Source organism: Carassius gibelio, chromosome B22 (assembly GCF_023724105.1).
Source record: "Carassius gibelio isolate Cgi1373 ecotype wild population from Czech Republic chromosome B22, carGib1.2-hapl.c, whole genome shotgun sequence".
Lineage (NCBI taxonomy): Eukaryota > Metazoa > Chordata > Actinopteri > Cypriniformes > Cyprinidae > Carassius > Carassius gibelio.
The window spans coordinates 34,845,242-34,865,880 of NC_068417.1; the positions used below are offsets into that span (position 1 = coordinate 34,845,242).

Below are 20,639 nucleotides of genomic sequence, written 5' to 3' on the forward strand. Positions count from 1 at the left end.
GTTTTGCATTTTAACTTTTAGACATTCTCTGTTCTAGTTATTAATTAATTTATACGTTTCTAAACAAATTTTACATTTGTACAGAATGTCCATTCCATGCATCTTGGGATTTATTTCCAGTGGAATCTGTGTCATGAACAGAAAGTTCTCAGAAAGATGAATCTGTATCTACAATCTGTTAATGTTGTGTTTAATAATAATACCAGTGACCTTTTCATGTATATAAGGGGTGTCCAACTCTGCTCCTGCAGACTTCAGCTCCAACTTCAACTTTCAGATGCCATCTTTATTTATTGTCTTAACTGTCACAGAATGTAACGCACAGGATTGTGAGATATCAAATGCAACTATGGTTACATCTATGCTGCCTTCAAAAATCATCCAGATGAAGGCATCTCAGGAGACAGGAACTGAAGCTAACATTGAATTCGGACGTGTCTTGATGCCTTCCTACCTTGGAAAGCGTCCTCCGAAGGAAACATTTTTCATTTTTTGAAGGCTACGTCCACTGGAAGCCAGACCTTTCCCTATCTGATCTTATTTTTTTTCCCTCATCTTAATAAATATCTGCGTCCACACAAAACGATGTAGTATACATACTACGTGTGGACAGGGCCTGAGATAGACGGGACATGGAGGACCTACAATAATGTACAATATTTGAAAAAGAATGTGTTTTTTGAACATTGAAGCATGTTAGCATATTATGTTAGACCAAATACACAAAATAAAGCATCATATGACCTCTTTAAATGAGGACTTTGATCTTATTTGTTTTCTTTAAGAAATTATAAGTTGTTTAACCCCTTATTGTTTGGTTAGAGTGGGTGATACCATACTGACTGATGAACGGCTTGTTACCTGATGCGTAAGCCCGTTCCCCACGTTCATTTATGCAGATGGTCTTAAGTAGAAAATCTTTACTTAATTTTTCTTTTTGATTGATTATTTGTGTTAAATTCTTTTCTTTTGTGCCTATATTGCAATATTATTTTTTATGTTCAATGTTTTGGAATTATCTTTGGTTGTTTGTCCTGAAATTGCTTGATTGATTGGTCAGTTAAGTTTGTGATGAGTAACACCTGTTATAGGAATTTTCACCAGGGGCAAGTTCAAGCTCAAACAGGTGCACAACGTTTTGCTACGGTTTCTGGTTTAAAAGAACATGTTTCCTGGAAACTGTGTGCAACAGGGTTTGAGATATGTTTTCTCTTGTTTGGTAGGTGTGTCAGTGTCAGCCCAATCAGCAGCAACATGTATATAAACCACACGGTATTAAAGAGACAGCTCGCTCAATGCAATTAACAAAATAAATTCACAAGAGCAAGTATATTGTTTGCATGTTTATTTTCATTAAAGGAAAAAGTTTAGGTTAAAGTTTCTATACTCCTCCTTAGATAATGGTAAATATTACAATATCAAAGCACAACAACAGTGATTAGCAATAATAAGCCTAATACTCACAATAAAAATAATATGGTTATATATATCACAACACAGTCTTGAAGGTAAGAAGTGGATTATCCTTCACCTGAACAGTTTGTCTTGTCTATGTTTAATACATATTTATACTGATAATATCAGGCTCTTAAAATTCTTCAGAAGAACACAAAGAATGGCCTTCTCAGCTGCCATAGTTGCAGCTCTTGCGTCATCAGAACAGAGTGTTCAACGCACCACCATTTCCGTTTAAAAAACATTTTGTATCCTAGGTGATCTTTTGACTTCATTTTTTTTTTTAAGAACTCTTGTAGAAAATGTCACTGTATGATTCACTGAAGACTTACTGGAAAAACTTGCAGCAAAATTAAAATAAAGCTAAAAGTAATTAAGAAGATTAAGCGAGTGCAGATCCCTTACTATTAGTTAATTATCTTAGAAAAAATCTAATTATTGGAGGCATTGAAGACATGTATGTGTTTAGATGTACATAAAATCCAGTTCTGCTCAATCTGTTTAGTGATATTTATACATATTTCATCAATCATAAACATGAATGTCATGTCGTATCACATTTAAATTGACCAGGTCACTTACGGTCACGATACATACTAGAATTGCATCGATTATTCTAATTTCTAATGAAGAACAAGAAAGGGAGTCAAAAACCTTTGAGCAGTTTTAAGCAATTTTTAAATCTAAAGATTAGACACATATTTATAGCAATTTAATATTTTACAGTTGAAAAAGGTATATACAGCCTTGCCCAAAAATATTGGTACCTGGTAAATATGATCAAATAAGGCTGTGAAAATTAATCTGCATTGTTAATCCTTTTGATCTTTTATTTTTGTAAAAATCACAAAAATGTAGCCTTTATTTGGATAATAAGAAATTTAAAATGGGGGGAAATATCATTAAGAAATAAATGTTTTTCTCTAATACACACTGGCCACAATTATTGGCACCCTTTAATTCAATACTTTTTGAAACCTTCATTTGCCAGTTTAACAGCTCTAAATTTTCTCTTATAATGCCTGATGAGGTTAGAAAACACCTGACATTAGATCAGAGACCATTCCTTGATCCAGAATCACTCCAGACCCTTCAGATTCCCAGCTTCTCCTCTTCAGTTCACTCCTCTCATTTTCTGTAGGGTTCAGGTCAGAGGACTGGAATGGCTATAGCAGAAGCTTGGTTTTGAGCTCGGTGACCAGTTTCGGTGTAATTTTTTAAAGGGTTTGTGTTTGGGTTATTGTACAGTTGGATGATCCAAACATAGCCCATTATAAGATTTCTAATGGAGTCAGTCACTTATTGATTATTTATCTGTTGATATTCGATAGAATCCATGATGCCATGTATCTAAACAAGATGTCCAGGACCTCCAGCAGAAATATAGGCCCACAACATCAAAAATACAGCTGTATATTTAATTGCACACATGGGGTATTTGTTTTCCTCTGTGTTCACCATACCCATCTTAAGAGTTTGCTGCTAAAAAGCAAATTTTTTTTTGTTTCATCTGATCATAGAAGCTATTCCCATTTAAAGTTCCAGTCATGTCTGATAACTGAATATGCTTTTAGTTGGTTTTTGAATGAGATAGGATCATTTTTCATGTAACCCTCCCAAACAACATGTGTTAATGTAGGTTCTGTTTGACAATTTTTTAAAGGTTTTCTGAACCAGAGACTCAAATATTTTTTCCATTTAAGGGAGTTAAGGGAGTTAATTTGGGCTTTGTTGTCCCTCCTCTTTATATTTCTATGAAACAGGAAGCTAGAGCTGGATGATTTCATGTTTATAATCATGCTGGAGTGCTCAGAATTGTGAATATGAATTTGAATATACTTCAGAAATATTTTACTTCATGAATTTCTAGGGGTGCCAATAATTGTGTCCAATTTTGAAAAATTAATCTGTGAAAAACATTCATTTCATAATGATATTTCCCTTCCGTTTAAAATTCTTATTATCCCATGAAAGGATACATTTTTGTGATAAAAAAAAAAAAAAAAAAATCAACAGGATTAACAATGCAGATGATTTTTAAGAGCCTTATTTGATCATATTTACCAATATTTTGGTCACGAGTGTATTTATAACACAATTTTAGAAAATAAAATATATCCATAATTTGTCCACACTTGGAAAGCACAATTTAAAAATTTCCTGAAGTTTACATGACCATGAAAACCCTAAAAAAAAAAAAAAGATCAAGAATAACAAAAGAGAAACTCAAATTTTCACACACACACACACACACACAAACTTTCTCTCCCAGTTAATGAGTAAATTACATGCTAATTACACTGCAGCACCACCCAAGTGGTTAGGTTAGGGTTAAATAATCACTGATGTTAAATACTGCTAAATCTATTGCTATCAAGTCTTCAGCTTCACAAAGAAGATAAGAATTGATGATCCTGGTCATTCTCCTGCTCTTCTCAGCCTATACTCATCAGCGTCCTGGGATTGAAAGTTTCTGCTCCAGCCATTTATTTAATCTGAGCATATGTCACATCACTAGATCCAGCATCTGAAAATTAGTAAATGAATAAAAAATGCTAAAGATGCATATTTTAATCTTTGCATATTTCGTTTTATTCTGCGATTCTCAACAATGCTTGTAGATGCAGTTTCAGTGGCTCCTTGTGAATCATGGTTGATTTTTGCTTTGACACTCACCTTGATGGGTCTCCAGGTTCAGTTTAGAGTAAACAGTGTCAGAACTTTCACTGGTTTTACCTAAAAGATGCCTACAGTTAATAGCATGTTATATTCATTTTATATTCATAAAATCTCTACAGCTTCTAGAAATAATTTATTTTAAAAGAATATGTTTGACCAAATTACCTTAAAAACACTATTGTCACGATCATAAAACATCTCAGATTACGAATGTAACCATGGTTCCCTGAGTAAGGAACGAGACACTGTGTCATCTAGGGGGCTATGGGAAACACCTCGTCGTGACCCGTGTCTGAAGGATACATTGAAAAAAACACCAACGTGATGGCCGGCAACAGCCTCTGACATTACTACCGGCGCGACTATAAACAGGCACCGGGAGAACACGTCATTCACTTCTTTGTCTGAAGCTTGAGTCCGAAGGATGGCAGGGAGCTAGAGGACGCAGTGTCTCATTCCCTACTCAGGAAACCATGGTTACATTCATAACCTGAGATGTTCCCTTTCAAGGGATTTTCGGACTGTGTTCTCTAGAGCTCCTTTCATACTGTACGTCGGACCCGCAATATTTCCGGAACATTGCCGGGTCGCCTTCTGTGTGAAAGCAACCACGTCCCGGGATTGATTACCGCATCGAACCCGGGCTGGGGACCTAGTAACATTGTGGGGTTCGACCCGGGACGAGCGCTGTGTGAACAAAAACCAGATCTAATTCCTTGTCGAAGTGATGATGACGCGCGTTATTACGCAATTATTTTACCGGCTGATTTGAAGGAAGATCAACGTTCGCGACGAAAACATATGTGCAAACTGTAATGAAGCAGAGATCAGTTCGTTACTCACTTTCCGCACTGACGCAGAGATCGTTTGCTTGCTTCAGTGAAAGTATAACGTGCCTAGAATTTTCGATACATTACACGTCACACGCTGATGTCACGTGTCGTTACGGGATCTTCAAGGGTTGTGTGTGAAAGCACGCACATATCCCGGGTCATCACTGGCAGGAATGGCAGTGTGAAAGGGGCTTAAGGGGTGCTATGGAGAACAGTATACCCATGCTGCCATGCTGAGGGGAGTGCAGGCCAGAATCATGGCAAACACTAAGTACCAACTCTACCATTTCCATGGGAGTTGCCCCTGGGATGTATAGACGGCTGTCTGTGACAGGACCCCTTACGGCCAAAGGCCTAAGCTACATACCCAAATTAATCGTTAGGGCCTCGGCCCAGGGTAGAGCTGAAGGCTTGGAATCAGGAACGATTCTTTTAAAAGGTATACGGCTAAGAACATAGCATTTTATACCAAGTCTTGCCTGTCACACAGGGGTAACCGCTTGCTTTCGCATAAGCTTGCTGAAAGACCTGTCTCAGCAGATCCCTACTAGCAACACCCTGTTTAGAGAGGTATCAGAGGATACATAGGTGGAGTGGTGCCCAAGATGAAAGGAGCTTTCACCAACTCAAGAAAAGGCACGAAGCACCCGTGCATAGCCCTCACCATATAGGATTTTAGAAAGAAGGCAGAATACTAACTTGCGAACTTCCACAGCGTGGATTTCAGAAAGTGTGCAAAGACTTCATGTGCACACATACCATAGCATGGATTTTCAAATACTGTTCTAAGGAGGGGCTCTTGTGGCACTCTGATAGAGCAGCTCATAGATGGAATGGTGCATCTCAAAACAGTATGTTTCAGAGTCATCAACTCGATCTGTGGAAATAATGCTGGAGCGCCCTGAAAAAAAAAGAAAAAAAGAAAAGAGAACTCGGTCTCACATGAGAGGAGAACTCTGAATTCAGAGTAGCGCACTCATAGGCGACCCTTCTTGGAAAAGGGGAGTGCTGTTAATCTAGCATGAGAATCGCCCAAATAGCCCCTGATGTTAAGGGAAGTGATGCTTGAAGTGTATAAACAAATACACACTGACTGAATGGAACCCAAGGAACCAAGGTCTAATCATCTCAAGAAAGGGAACAAGGCGGAGCGCATAACCCTTACCGTACAGGATTTCAGAAAGTGTGAGTCTTGCGTGCACACTTACCACTTACATGGATTTTAGAAAGTACGCAAAGTGTTCACATGCACACTAACCACCATGACCCGAGAGGAGCATCACCTGAGGCAGCATAAAAGAACACTTCTGTAACTGCCACTTCCCACTGGATGCGACAATGCAACTTAGTGGCCAGGAAAACCCTCAGTGTGACCTGGCCAGACATCCATGGAATTCCCTGCAGTGCTGTGCCAGGCCTGATGATCAATGAGGCTCCTGCAGAAACCTGGGATCTCAGCCGCCTAATACCGGAACATGAAGCCAGATGGCTGGTGCTAACGAGTGTTTAGAAAACACTGTAACTGAGCACTGCAAAGGAAACTCACAGAGTTTATTAGTAGACACCAGCAATTTAATACACATAAGTATATACAGACAGGGTTACATGCTCACCCACCCTCCTGCACTGGAGCCCCACTCAAGGGGTGGGTCCTTTTAGTCTGGACCATCAGTAAAGTGGTTGCGATTAACATAGAACCACCCAAAAGCATTATAGGTCCAGCAAAGGAGAATGTTATGCGAGAGGTTTCCACCTAACCTCGATCAGGTGGAGAGCTGGTGTTTACAGGGGAATTAGGAAGGGGAGGATAAAAGCAGAAGTTAAAAATCCCCAAAGGGAATGAGTAGATCCCTAGGTATCACTCTGATTTGGACAAGAACGCTACCTCGTCTGGATTACATCCCTCAGGTTATGCTTACTTCCTTGTGACCCACGATGCCTCTTACCCCTGCCCGCATGGTGGTCCATATCTTCTCAAAATGACCTCTTTCATTTCTTTTCGATCTCTGTATGGAGATCAGGCAGAAATGGAATGCTCACCTGAGCTGGAGGGCTATGGTCAGAAAGATAACGCTCATCAAGGCGGCATCACCTTGTTAGCGCAAACCCAGCAGAGCACTAACCTCAGTATCAGATAGTGTTAAAGATATAACAATATCCTCCCAAGGCTTTCTCTCATCTGCCGCCATTATGAGCGCGAAAGGGAAAGTCCCTCTACCATTCAGACAGATCGACCTGTATTTCTCACGAGCTCATTCTCCTCCGTGCCTCAGCAGTGGAAAGGTCCCGAACAGCAGATGGGTGCCTTTTTTTTAAAAAAAGAGAGACAAGAAAAAATGCTCACAGTTCATGCAGATTGCCACCTCAAAGACATCACGTGCATGCTCTTAACCCAAACATTGTGTGTGTGTCATCGGGTGTCGAATTACACGGACACAGATGCACACATTGTCTAAACGCCCACTGGTAGTCATGATAGACAGAGAAAGATCGCTCTTACCAGTTCTTTCAGATGCACGCTTCAAACAGAACAGTCAGTGAAGACGAAGAAGAGAATGATGTGTTCCCCGGTGCCTGTTTATAGTCACACCGGTATTAAAGTCAGAGGCTGCCGCCGGCCAACTAGTTGGTGTTTTTTCAATGTATGCTTCAGACACGGGTCACAATGAGGTCTTCCCCATAGAGCCCCCTAGAGGACACAGTGTCTTGTTCCCTTGAAAGGGAACCATACAAGCATCAACTTTTTTTTCAGTTTACCTTTGTTTTCTTTCTGTTTCTTTGTAGGTTTGTGTTCAATTTCAGCATAGGTGACGTCTGTAGTTCCACTTACAATGTCTGCAATCAATAACAGAGAAAATAATAATAAGAAATGTGTTTTTATCTGCAAATGTTAGTGAAATGTAAGATAAAGATGGTTTTGGTTATTTAGAAAACAACTACTTTATTAAATGATCAACCTGACACAATTACATTCTGTAACATCATTAGTTACCAGTTCTTATGTCTTTATTAATTGTTGCATCAACAGTCATAAATATGAGCAGTTCCTGTAATAAATTATTTTTTTATACTAATTACTCACTACCGCCACTTCCAAATGTAACTCTTGAGTGAACAGCCACCTCTCAGTGCACCCAGAACGTGCTTTTAGCGTACCGGTACGCTCATTTGGACATCTGTTTTAATAGAGGTTTTCATCTTTTTAAATACAGTGAACAACACTAAATATGTTCTCCTGGCTTCAGACTCTGAGTACTAAAACAACATGGTCAGAATCAGATAACACGCTAGCTGACACTCCACCAAGCCTGAATGATTTCGCTACAGGTCAGACGCAAGCCAATGAAGTAATGCAGTAGCTCTTTCAGATAGGGTGGCCAGACAGTCCCGAATTCTTAACTGTTGTCCCGAATCCCGAATCTGGCCCTAATTGTCCCAAAACTTATACTAAAACAAAATCTTGAGTAGTTATTGTCTGATAAACATTAAAAACTGCGGAGGTTGAGTCGTCCTGCAACCAGCCCCTGCCGGCTGCTCATTGGCTGCACCATCTTTTTTCTAAGTTCTAAAAAAAAATACCATAGGTGGCTAGGCACGAATTTAGATATTCATTTATCTAATTAATCTATACGCACAAAGACAATACAACCTTTTTGTTTTAAAGTTTGATGAAGAGAGCGCAAGTTGCTGCAGCTGCGAAGAGGACAGTGATGCATGCGTACAGGAGTGATTGACAGTTCGCGGCACTGTGTACAAAAAATAAGTTTAAGCTCATTTGCATTAGCGTTACAGAAAGGTCTGATTTACGCACTGTTACAACAGTCATTGTTTTTGTTGTTGTTGTTGTTTTTTACAATGACATTTGAGTTCATGATTTTAATGTTGTTGTTTCTTGTGGCAGACTAAAGAGTAATAATGACAGACGGTTGATCTTTGAATAAAAATGTGTTTAGTTAAGGTTTGAAATTCATTATCTTTTATTATAGGCTACAAAGTCTAATATCATAAGCCCCCCATCCCGTCACCCAAGACCGCAGACACCCCCCTTACCCTTAATATATATATATATATATATATATATATATATATATATATATATATATATATATATATATATATAAATTGGTGGGCATAAATTATTTTTTTTTAATATAGATTAATCTCACTGTGATCTTGAAATTAATCTGATTAATCTAGATTAAAATGGCTCATATTCTGCCGTAGGCATTCAGAATATGTGTGTTACCCAAATAAAATTGACGTAAGTCAAATAAAAGTAAGTCTTTGAGAAGGGGTTTATCAAGCTAAAAGGTGCATTAGAAAAGTGGCTCATCTCCTGTTTCCAAAATGCATCGCAAAGTGCTTGAAAAAGCTGTAAACTAATTCCACATTGCACAAGGTGCAAACAACCTTACGCCTGTTTCACACATACTCCGTCTGCAGTGCGTATGCATTGCATATTTTTTATGCACCCATGTTAACGGATTCCAGTTGCATACCAGGAGCGTTGCGTCTGCAGCAGTGCAGCGATCGTTTACATACCGAGTAGTGAACTGCAAACGCGTCCTGTGTGAAAGCACATCGAGTACGCATATGTAATGCACACGGTCTGCATTCTCACTGCAGACGGAGTATGTGTGAAACAGGCGTGAGCAGGGGCGTAGCTGGGGTCAGCGGGGACCCGATGAAGGTTGTACCAGTGGGCCCTGTTTGAAATTGTTTAATTTGTATGTTCATTCTATTTATTTATTTGTATCAATTGCACAATGTTTAATTTTTCATGTTTTTAGGTGTCAAGGTACAGAAACCAAATAATTAAATGTAAAATACCACTGGACAGTCTTTAATTTATAAATGAAATATACAATCAAACCTACATTTATTCAGACACCTTCAACATTTCTCACATTATTACAGTTTTGCTATATATATATATATATATATATATATATATATATATATATATATATATATATATATATATATATATATATATATATCAAAAATTTTATCTGGTGTCTAAATAATTTTTTGGTTTGACTGTTAAAACTACAAAGTAATTCAGTCAAGAGCAGTGAGTGATTTTCATTTTCATTTTCTTGGATTAACATTACAGCAGCCAGTAGCTAAATTAGGTGCAAATTTGAAGTTCACTTGTTTTGAGACGCCTTTCTCTGCATGAGCCCTGAACACCAGAACACCGCGAGTACTGAATTGGGCCCTTTCACATCTTTCTGTTTGTTCAAACTGCGATTTGTATTTGTTCATTCAGGTGCAGGAGGGACTTCGAGGAGAACTTGGCAGAAGAGAGCTCGGTTCAGTGTCGCTGTCCGTGAGACGCGGCTCTCGATCTCTCTTTTGTGTGCACCGAACACAGCTACTCTGTTCAGCTTTTCCTCCTCTTGTTTTTGGATACTTTAATGTTTAAATCGACAAGCGGTAAAACTAAAAAAAAACACGTGAAAAAGATAAGCATCTTGAGCATCTTTTTAGGCTGGTCTCAGCCAGTCGGTTATATAAAATATCAAGGTGAAAGTCATCATAGCTTGCTTAGTATAGACCCAGCTCCCAACCCAACTTTGAGAATAGATTAACGGCGATATTTTTTTTATCGCCCGATAAGAGTCTATATATATATATATATATATATATAGGCCATAATACCGGCACCTATTTTGGGCCACTTAAAGCACTGGTTTACACTGACTTAAAGCTAAACTCTGCTAAATATGTAATGAACTATTAACATTCTACATTACATATGAAATATTTTAATAATTAAATAAAACTGAATTTGAAATTTCAGTCACACAATTATCTTATTACACTTCAGAAGAGGGGGAAATTATTTGTTTTATTAGTTAAAAGTTATTTCTAAGTATCTTAAATCTTATCTTGTAAAGATTTCTGGGTAAAGACTGACCAGACATGAGTGTGTTATTTCCCACTTCACTCTGGTTCTGCTCTGATGTCTGACTGCTGTTCTTCTGTTGACTGACACGAGAGAGAGACCCAGATCTTCCACCTAAAACAAACAGAATATGTTCATGAATATGAAGAGTTTATTTGCTAAAACAGATAACTCATTTTTTATTTTTTGTCTAAAACCATGTTTTTTTTTTTCTGTTAGCATGTTTTTATTGTGTTTTATTTTGTTAGCTAGCTGTATTGTTTTATTTTTTATTTTTTTAACCTAATCAAAATAACCCAACTGCAGCTTCAGATTAACTGGAATGCACAATAATTTTTTTTTTTTCAATTTGTTTTTGCAAATTAACTCTTCAAAAGGAAATAAGGGGATCGAAATGACTTTAATCTCCTTTATGCATAGATAAATAGATAAATTAGGAACAGAGTTTGCAAAAAATATAATTGAATTTTAATATGGCAGAAGATAAACCTTTGCAGTTTCTGTAGCGCCACATAAAGACCAAGAAGACAATGATGAAAAATATGAGTCCAGCAGTAACTCCAACTGAACTGAGAACATCAAATCCTGATCTTCTGGAAGAAACTGAGATGAACACATTTTACAGTCATATTAGTGTTGTTTATTACACAGAAGCATCTTAATAGTGTTTCTAGTTTCTAGTCTCGCCTGTGACTGAGATCCAGCTCTTGGGAGACTCTCCTCTCTCTGGGAGTTTGCAGGAGTGGAAACCCTCGTCTGACTTTGAGACAGTAGAGATGATCATCTCTGTAGTTTGATTCTGAATGAGTGACCCATCTTTATAGAATTCAGCTCTGAGGTTTGGTGAGGATGTATTTTGATCTAAACAGCTTAGAATCAGAGTTTCTCCTTCAGTCACAGGATGAACAGGACTCTCCAGAATCACACCAGCTACAGAAACAGAATAAACATCAACTGCTGAACAGTAAGAATATAGTCAGACTGAAACAACAACAACAACAACAACAATAATAATAATAATAATAATGCATTTTATTTTAAATATTAAAATATTTTGTATTTTATTTTATTTAGAGGTGCCTTTCAAAACACTCAACAAACAAATAAATGACTATCATAAAATACAAGACAGCAATACAATCAATTCTCATTTAGGAATAAGATTGTGTGGGGGATTGAACTGAGATCATAATCCAGCTACAGTATTTATATCCAAAACATAAAATGAGTAAAATTAATGAATACAGAAACACAGACTCACAGTGTACAGTGATATTAACAGGAATACTTTTCTCTCCAGATTCAGACTCACACCAGTACACCCCAGTGTCATTTGTGATGGTTTTTCTGATTGTACAAGTAGATCCTGTTTGTGATCCTCGACGTAAGGATGATGAACAGTATTTCAGCCCCCATCTGTCTGTGTATCTTCTCACTGTCCATCCAGAAGAGTTATTCTGGTCCTCACAGCTCAGAGAGAGAGAGACATCTGTGAAGTGTTGAGTTCTCCTGGGACTGACCATCAGAGAGACTGGAGGAGAAACACCTGAGAAAACAATCACAGATACAATTCACAAATCAGGTCAAGTTTTATTGATATAACACTTTACACAAATAATTTCAAAGCAGCTTTTCAGAGAAAAAAAATTAATTCAAGTTATAGTATCAGAAAATGTGTAATTTATATTTAAACCTTCATAAACAAAATTACACCTTAATATATTTGTCATTATACCATCAGCAACAAACCAAAGACAGCTGTGATAACCAACAAAAACCTCCATAAGATGTTACTATTGGAGAAAAACCCAGCGAGAAACCAGACTCAACACGAGGATCAGTTCTTCTTTGTCTGTACAGTGTGAACCTAGTAGTTTTTATAGTTAATTGAGTTTGTTGTATATTAATTTACTAATATATTAATAGTAGACAGATATTAATCAAACTGTAAAATGATTGATTGTGTTTATATGGTTCATCCTATAAAATGTGTTGATGTGTTGAAAACTCTTTACTAAATATGTCAGATAACAAATTTTATTACACCTGTTTGATTATATTCCACCAAGTTCACTGATGTAAGTAACAGTTTTGTGCCACAGTAGTTTTATTTTAGTATTTCATGACATTAAGCGTATTACATGTTTGCTGCTAATCAGGAATCAAGGTTATTCTGGTTGGTTTGGTAACTACACCTGACAGCAGAAGCATCTTTCTCCATTCACATTATTCAAAAGTAGCCGTATATATTATGATAGGACAACATTTCAAAACACATCGAGCTCTAAAAAGATCAAGGAAATGTCCAGAGTGTCACTCATTCTGTGATTCAGTTTGAACTCACCAGTGACCCATAGTAACTGTGTGTTGCTGATGGTTGTGTTATAGACTGGTTCTCCTCTCTTTGCTCTGCACACATAAACTCCTGTGTGTTTTAGAGCAGCAGAACTGACAGTGTATTTTCCTCCAGCTCCTCTGCTGCTGTCTGAGAGCAGCTCATAACGATATCTGTAGTCTGTATAAAGAGAAAAAGTGCAGTTACCTCAAAGAATGAGCAGACATTTTTACACGAGTCTTATAAATGACCGTATAATCAGAGTATTCAGATTGATTAAATATTTTTAATCTCTATTATTATTTTATGAAACCAGTTTATTCAGATGTTGCTACATGAAGCACATTAGATCTTACCTGATACTACAGTTCCGGTGAACCAGCTGAATGTCCAGCCTGTAGAGGAGCCTTTAACCTCACAGATCAGAGTCACTGGATCTCCTTCAGTCAACCACGACTGAGGAGAAACACTTAAAACTGCACTGAACCCTGAAACTGAGAAAACACATGTTAATAACATTAAACTTAGTGTTAAAGTGTGTGTGTGTGTGTGTGAAGAGATGATCAAACTCACCTGATACTGTCAGTGTAACTTCTTCACTGCGGTGTGATGTCCGTGATCCTCCTCTCGCTGATCCTTTACAGGAGTAATTACCTGCGTCAGACTTAGTAACAAAACTGAATGTGTGTTCCTGTAGTTCACTGAAAGATTTGTCTGAACCGTCTTTAAACCAGCTGTACTGCCAGCGAGTGACTCCTTCAGCATTTATGTCACATCTGAGAGTGACTGTCTCTCCTCTGAACACATGTTGAGCAGGTTTGATGGTCACTGTGGGTTTTGGTGTTTCTGTAAAATGACAACAATTCACAATAAAAATAATGTGCTGTTTTTACTGTACGAACAGTTACTTGACTGTAAAACACATGCTAAATCAGATGAGACTGAACTGCTGCTCTCTATAGCTGTTATAGTCATTTATACAAAGCTCTGTCAATATTCAGTGATTGAGAATTTGGAAACGTATAAATCTATATATATGCTGTTTTTGATAAACTGATGTTTCTTGTAACACCTCAGAATTGTCACATGAATAATTCTACTTATTAAAAGGGTGCATTTATAGTCAACATAATGCGAGTAATTTCTCAACTTTCAGTTGGTTTATAACAGTTACTGTACAATCAATCTGTTACACTCAGGGTCGTGTAGGCAAGGTCAGATCCAAATTCAGGCTTTATTGTAGAGAATGGTGTAACAGGCAGTAATCAAAGAACAGCGTCAAGTATGTTGAAGGATATCCAAAATCAGAAACAGTCCAAGGTAAAGGTCAAGGCAGGCAGCAAAACAATTAATAAACCAGATAAACAGTCCAAGGTCAAAACAAGGAGGCAAGGCAGAGCAAAGAAACATGGAAACAAGGTGCAGGCTAAACAATAATCAGCAAACTGTGTGTGGATGTGTGCAGCCTTTATAGTGGGAGACTGATGAGGTGATGAGAGACAGGTTATTGCAATTGATGAGTCCTGGCAAAGGATTATGGGAAATGGAGTCACGGGCACTCCAGCTAGAGATAGTGACACAATCTTATACGATGAAAATATATGAATCAAATTGACTCACCTTCAGTTTGTCCAGAATAGATGATTGAAATCAGCACTAAAACACAAAGAGAAAAACTCATTACAATCTGAACATTCAGCTGATAATTATAAAGATGAACAAATATGAAGATATTGTGTGGGGACTGTATATGTGTCTAGATAAACATGAAAACATCTGACTGGTATTTTATAGATTTGATCACAGAGAACTGTTTCAGGATCTTCAAGACAACAGTCTGATCACGAGCAGAAGAATAAAGACAAACTCTTACTAACTGTGTACTAGTGAATATTACAACAACAGTGACAATAACTGCAAAACAAACCAACAGAACTGATTCAACAGCATTACACATCACAAAACTGAACGAGTGAACAAACACTGATCTACAACACAACAGAGTGCATTTCTCTTTCACAAACAGCACTAACTACACACTTCCTCTCTCAAACTCATCCTTCACTCATAAATCATGGACTAGAGCTGGATCTGAAACTCTGAGAGCAGCAAGAAAAGACATTGATCATGTAAAGTACATAATATAATAGCAATTCCACTGAAATACATTTAGAGGAAATAACACTCACAGAGCACAGGAGGAAGTTGACAGAGCTCCATACTGACTGAATGATGACAGACGGTTAAAGACACAGACTGTGTTAAAGACTCAAGACTTCCTGAAACCTGCACTCAGATCTTTAGAAACAGTTTAAAACAAGTTAAAGAATAATAATGCGCAGTTGATCAGATACAACTGCAGTCACAATTTATGAGATGCATTATTCGAATGCTTGGTGAAAGAGATGTGTTTTTAATCTAGATTCAAACTGAGAGAGTGTGTCTGAACCCCGAACATTATCAGGAAGGCTTTTCCAGAGTTTGAGAGCCAAATGTGAAAAAGCTCTACCTCCTTAAGTGGACTTTGCTATCGTAGGAACTACCAATAGTCCAGCATTTTGTGGCCTGGTATAATGCTAGTTAGGTACGCAGGAAAAAATAAAGTACGCAGGAAATTCTAAAGTATTTTTAGAAAGAAACAGCCAACATCAGACATGCATCAATATTTAAGAGAGAATGGTGTGAAAGAGGAAGCTTGCATTACTAAGAATTTCTAGTTGATGGTGCTGTGATACCAAATAGAGCTCATGCAGTGTGAAGAGAAGATCATATCAGTGGTTTTCAGATCTTGTTTTGTTAGCACTTCTTGCAGAATGAGAAATGTTAGTAAAACTAAATGTACATATAAATTTTAATTACTTGAGAAGTTTTGTAAATCTCTATTCTTATCACAGTTTTCTCAGTTGCTGAAACACTAAAATTCAATGTCATCAACATGACATTTTTTAAAAAAAAAATATCAAACTATTAACACTATTATTTTTTTCACAACTCTGTTCAGCATTTGACACCATGATTCTGTTCTGTAGTGTTCACAAACCATCAATGTCACCAAAACCAGTAGCTGAACCATTTGAACACTAGTATGCAGCATGAATAAAACAAAACAAAAAGTTACATACTAACTGTAAAATAAATTTTAAAAAGGTAGATTACAGTAGCATTTTGTTTCAAAGTGCAAAATACTTCATAATTGACATGTAAAACCTGGCTGACTGCAGTAAGGGATCATGGTTCATTTTCTTTTACTGTGACACTGAAACAATGTTTGAGAAAGAAGCTCCAGAATAATTTAAAAAGCACTGTTTCTTTATTTAAATAAATGAAACATGAACAGTTCTAAATAAAAAATACATACAAAGCATTTGCTACAAAGCGGTGATACAAGTCAGAAGACTTCCATTAACAAATTAGGAATATACATGTTTATAAATGACAGTGCGGATTCATGTGGTTACAATTTGTGAAGCAAACAAGAGGCAAAATAGCATTGGTATATTGAGACTTAATTAGGACTGAACAGCTTTATGATAGCGGTGTGTGATAGGCCATGTGTTATTTTTTTTGTTCCACCCGCTTAAATGATAAAAGTACTTGTGCTGTACAACCTTTTAAGACTGTGTCTGTTCCCCGAATAGTGAGGTCATAATATAAATTTAATGTAGGATCTAGAAAAAATCTTATCGTGATTAAACCAGAAACATGTAAAGTAAATGAACAAAAACTATTTTTTAAAGTTTGGGCTCATAAATATTAGATGACTCACACCCAAAGCAGTTATTATACATGAAATGATCACAGATAATAGTTTTGATGTTAAAACCAAATGATTATTTTGGTCTAAATGAGTCCACTCCACCAAACAACTGTTATAAGCATGAGCCCCGTCAGACTGGTCGTGGAGGAGGTGTTGCAACAATATATAGTGACATTGTCAATGTTACCCAGAAAACAGGATACAGGTTTAACTCATTTGAAATACTTATGCTTTATGTTACACTTTCAGACAAGCAAAAGAAATCTAATGTATCTCTTGCTCTGGCTACTGTGTATAGACCACCAGGTCCATATACAGAATTCCTAAAAGAATTTGCAGATTTCCTCTCAGACCTTCTAGTTACAGTTGATAAAGCGCTAATCATGGGAGATTTTAATATTCAAGTTGATAATTCAAATTATGCATTAGGAGTTGCGTTTACTGACCTGATAAACTCTTTTGGAGTCAAGCAAAATGTCACCAGGCCCACTCATCGTTTTAATCATACACTAGATTTAATTATATCGCATGGAATCGATCTTACTGCTATAGATATTGTACCTCAAAGTGATGATGTTACAGACCATTTCCTTGTATCGTGCATGTTGCATATCACTGATATTAACTATATGTCTCAGCATTACCGTCTGGGCAGAACTATTGTTTCAGCTACCAAAGATAGATTCGCAAATAAACTGCCTGATCTATCTCAACTGCTATTTGTACCCAAAAGTACACATGAACTACACAAATGAATGACAACATGGGCACTATTTTCTCTAATACATTAGAAGCTGTTGCCCCCATCAAATTGAAAAAGGTTAGAGAAAAATGTACTGTGCCTTGGTATAACAGTAATACTCACTCTCTCAAGACAGTAACACGTAGTCTTGAACGCAAATGGAGAAAAACTAACTTGGAAGTTTTTAGAATTGCATGGAAAAACAGTATGTCCAGCACAGGCTCTAAAAACTGAGCATATACACAAACTCATAGATAATAACCAAAACAATCCATGGTTTTTATTTAGCACAGTGGCTAAATTAACAAATTACCAGACACCACCTGATTCAAATATTCCACCAACATTTAATAGTAATGAATTCATTAATTTCTTCTCTGATAAAATAGATAACATTAGAAATAAAATAGCGAATGTAGATTCTACAGCATCTAACACTTCAGTTTCAACCAAAGATAAACTGCAGTGCTTTACAAATATAGGACAGGATGAACTAAAAAAAACGTATCATGTATCTAAACCAACAACATGTTTATTAGATCCTGTACCCACTAAATTACTGAAAGAGTTGTTACCTATAGCCGAAGAACTGCTTCTCAATATCATTAACTCGGCGTTATCTTTAGGTCATGTCCCATATCTTTAGTGCTGCGTTCGACACCATAGATCATGACATACTCATAGATCGATTACAAAACTATACAGGTATTCAAGGGCAGGCTCTAAGATGGTTCAGATCCTACCTGTCCGATCGCTAACATTTTGTTTACTTAAATGGGGAGTCATCTCATTTATCATCAGTAAAATATGGAGTGCCACAAGGATCCGTCCTAGGTCCCCTTCTATTCTCAAAATACATGTTGTCCCTTGGTAATATTATTAGAAAATACAGAATATGCTTCCACTGTTATGCTGATGATACTCAGCTATATATCTCAACGAGACCAGATGAAACTTCTAAATTATCTAAGCTAGAGTGTGTTAAAAATATAAAAGATTGGATGACAAATAATTTTCTCCAATTGAATTCAAATAAGACAGAGATATTAATTATTGGACCAAAAAGCACTACACAGAATCTTGTAGATTACAATCTGCAATGAGACAGATGTACTGTTACTTCCTCTACAGTCAAAAATCTGAGTGTAATATTAAACAGCAGCTTGTCTTTTGAAAATCATATTTCCTATGTTACAAAAACTGCATTCTTCCATATTAGAAACATTGCCAAGCTACGAAACATGTTATCCGTTTCTGATGCAGAAAAGCTAGTTCATGCATTTATGACCTCTAGACTATTATAATGCACTTCTAGGTGGTTGTCCTGCTTCTTCAATACACAATCTACAGGTAGTCCAAAATACAGCAGCTAGAGTCCTTACCAGGTCAAGAAAATATGATCATATTACCCCAATTTTACAGTCTCTGCACTGGCTACCTATTAAGTTCAGTATCAGTTACAAATTATCATTACTTACCTATAAGGCCCTAAATGGTTTAGCTCCTGCGTACTTAACTAGCCTTATACCACGTTACAATCCATCACGCTCCTTAAGGTCACAAAACGCTGGACTTTTGGTAGTTCCTAGGATAGCAAAGTCCACTAAAGGAGGTAGAGCTTTCTCACATTTGGCTCCCAAACTCTGGAATAGCCTTCCTGATAATGTTCGGGGTTCAGACACACTCTCTTTGTTTAAATCTAGATTAAAAACACATCTCTTTCGCCAAGCATTTGAATAATGTATCTTAAACTGTGAGTGTAGTTGCATCTGATAAAATGTGCATTTGTATTCTTTAGCTTGGGTTAAACTAATTAATTTTACTTTGTTGGATCAGCAGCTATGCTAATGATGTCTCTATTTGTTTCTATGTTTTGCCACATGATTTACATCCCGTGGTAACTAGGATTTACACAAGCTCCAGTCTGGATCCAGAAAACCTGAGAAGAGATGATGCTGACCCTCAGAGGACCCCAGATGATGCTAACCCTGAATCAACAAACATAACTAACAAATATTGTGTGACTGCATCATATAATAATGATTAATTATTGATAATATTGTAATGATAAAAACTCCATAACTATGGGAAGAAGGGGGCGGGAACCGGCGGACAATCAAAATGAAACTTTAATGCTCAAAATAAACATAAAACAGCGCGTCAGCCCCTCACGGACGTCTGATGCACACAAATAAAAAGCAAACACAAACTAAAGCCCAGGCCTGGTCCTCTCTCATCCGTCACTGTCGTAGCTCCTGTTTTATATCCTTCCATCTCCTCCGTGGGACATGAGACCGGTTGGTCGAGCAGTTGTCGCTCATTTCCAATCACTCCACCGGCCTCGCTCTGTTCCCACGTCTCTCGGCCCCACCCCACTCGTCACATACCCCCATCGCCCCTCGCAGGCCGGGGGTACCCTGGAGACTGCGCTCTACTCACCACCCCGCTCATGGGGACCTGCGGGAATCTGGGGGTAGGACAGACGAGGCGAGAGAAAAGTAGATGGAAGGAGGAGCAACAGAGACGAGAGAGGAGAAATAAATAAATAAGTAAAATAAATAAATTCCGGTTCCCAGACGCACTGCTGTTCGGCCCTCCACCAGCTGGGTGAACTCCTCCGCAGTGCTCCTCCTTCGCTCATTTCCAATCACTCCACCGGCCTCGCCCTAATTAATTAGTTAATTTCTGTCACTACTATGAACCAACTATCACAAAAAATATGAAGAATATTAGTCAGCTGTCCATTGCAGGTCTAAACCAGCAAAGATACCAGAACAAAATTACACTCAGCAAAATATTGTCTAATTATTGTTATCAACGAAATCCCAGAAAATAGAGATGAATAAACAGTTTATTTCATCAGTGTGTATCAGGCCTCAGAGAGGCAATTCATTAAAATAATAATAATAATAATAAAATAAAATAAT

The 20,639-nt window shown here is 37.3% G+C and overlaps 3 protein-coding genes across 8 annotated transcripts in view; 1 reads left to right on the plus strand and 2 right to left on the minus strand.

The window, feature by feature from the left end:
• Nucleotides 1-19,636, plus strand: part of LOC127987357 (uncharacterized) — a 173,566-nt gene extending 153,930 nt beyond the window's left edge. Inside the window, exon 2 of the mRNA XM_052589654.1 lies at nucleotides 19,618-19,636. The gene's annotated coding sequence lies outside the window, so the exon portion shown is untranslated. The remainder of the gene's footprint in view (nucleotides 1-19,617) is intronic.
• Nucleotides 1-20,639, minus strand: part of LOC127987351 (NACHT, LRR and PYD domains-containing protein 12-like) — a 795,441-nt gene that overhangs the window by 635,762 nt on the left and 139,040 nt on the right. The gene's annotated exons all lie outside the window — the stretch shown is intronic.
• Nucleotides 3,570-16,210, minus strand: LOC127987366 (sialoadhesin). Its single transcript, XM_052589663.1, has 12 exons — nucleotides 15,403-16,210; nucleotides 14,834-14,869; nucleotides 13,787-14,059; nucleotides 13,570-13,707; nucleotides 13,223-13,393; nucleotides 12,140-12,424; nucleotides 11,566-11,808; nucleotides 11,368-11,481; nucleotides 10,891-10,992; nucleotides 7,725-7,802; nucleotides 4,132-4,191; nucleotides 3,570-3,982 (listed from the first exon to the last, which is right to left on the minus strand). Exons 1-12 carry the CDS (start codon nucleotides 15,431-15,433, stop codon nucleotides 3,942-3,944), a joined length of 1,572 nt encoding a protein of 523 aa, XP_052445623.1. The 5' UTR covers nucleotides 15,434-16,210; the 3' UTR covers nucleotides 3,570-3,941.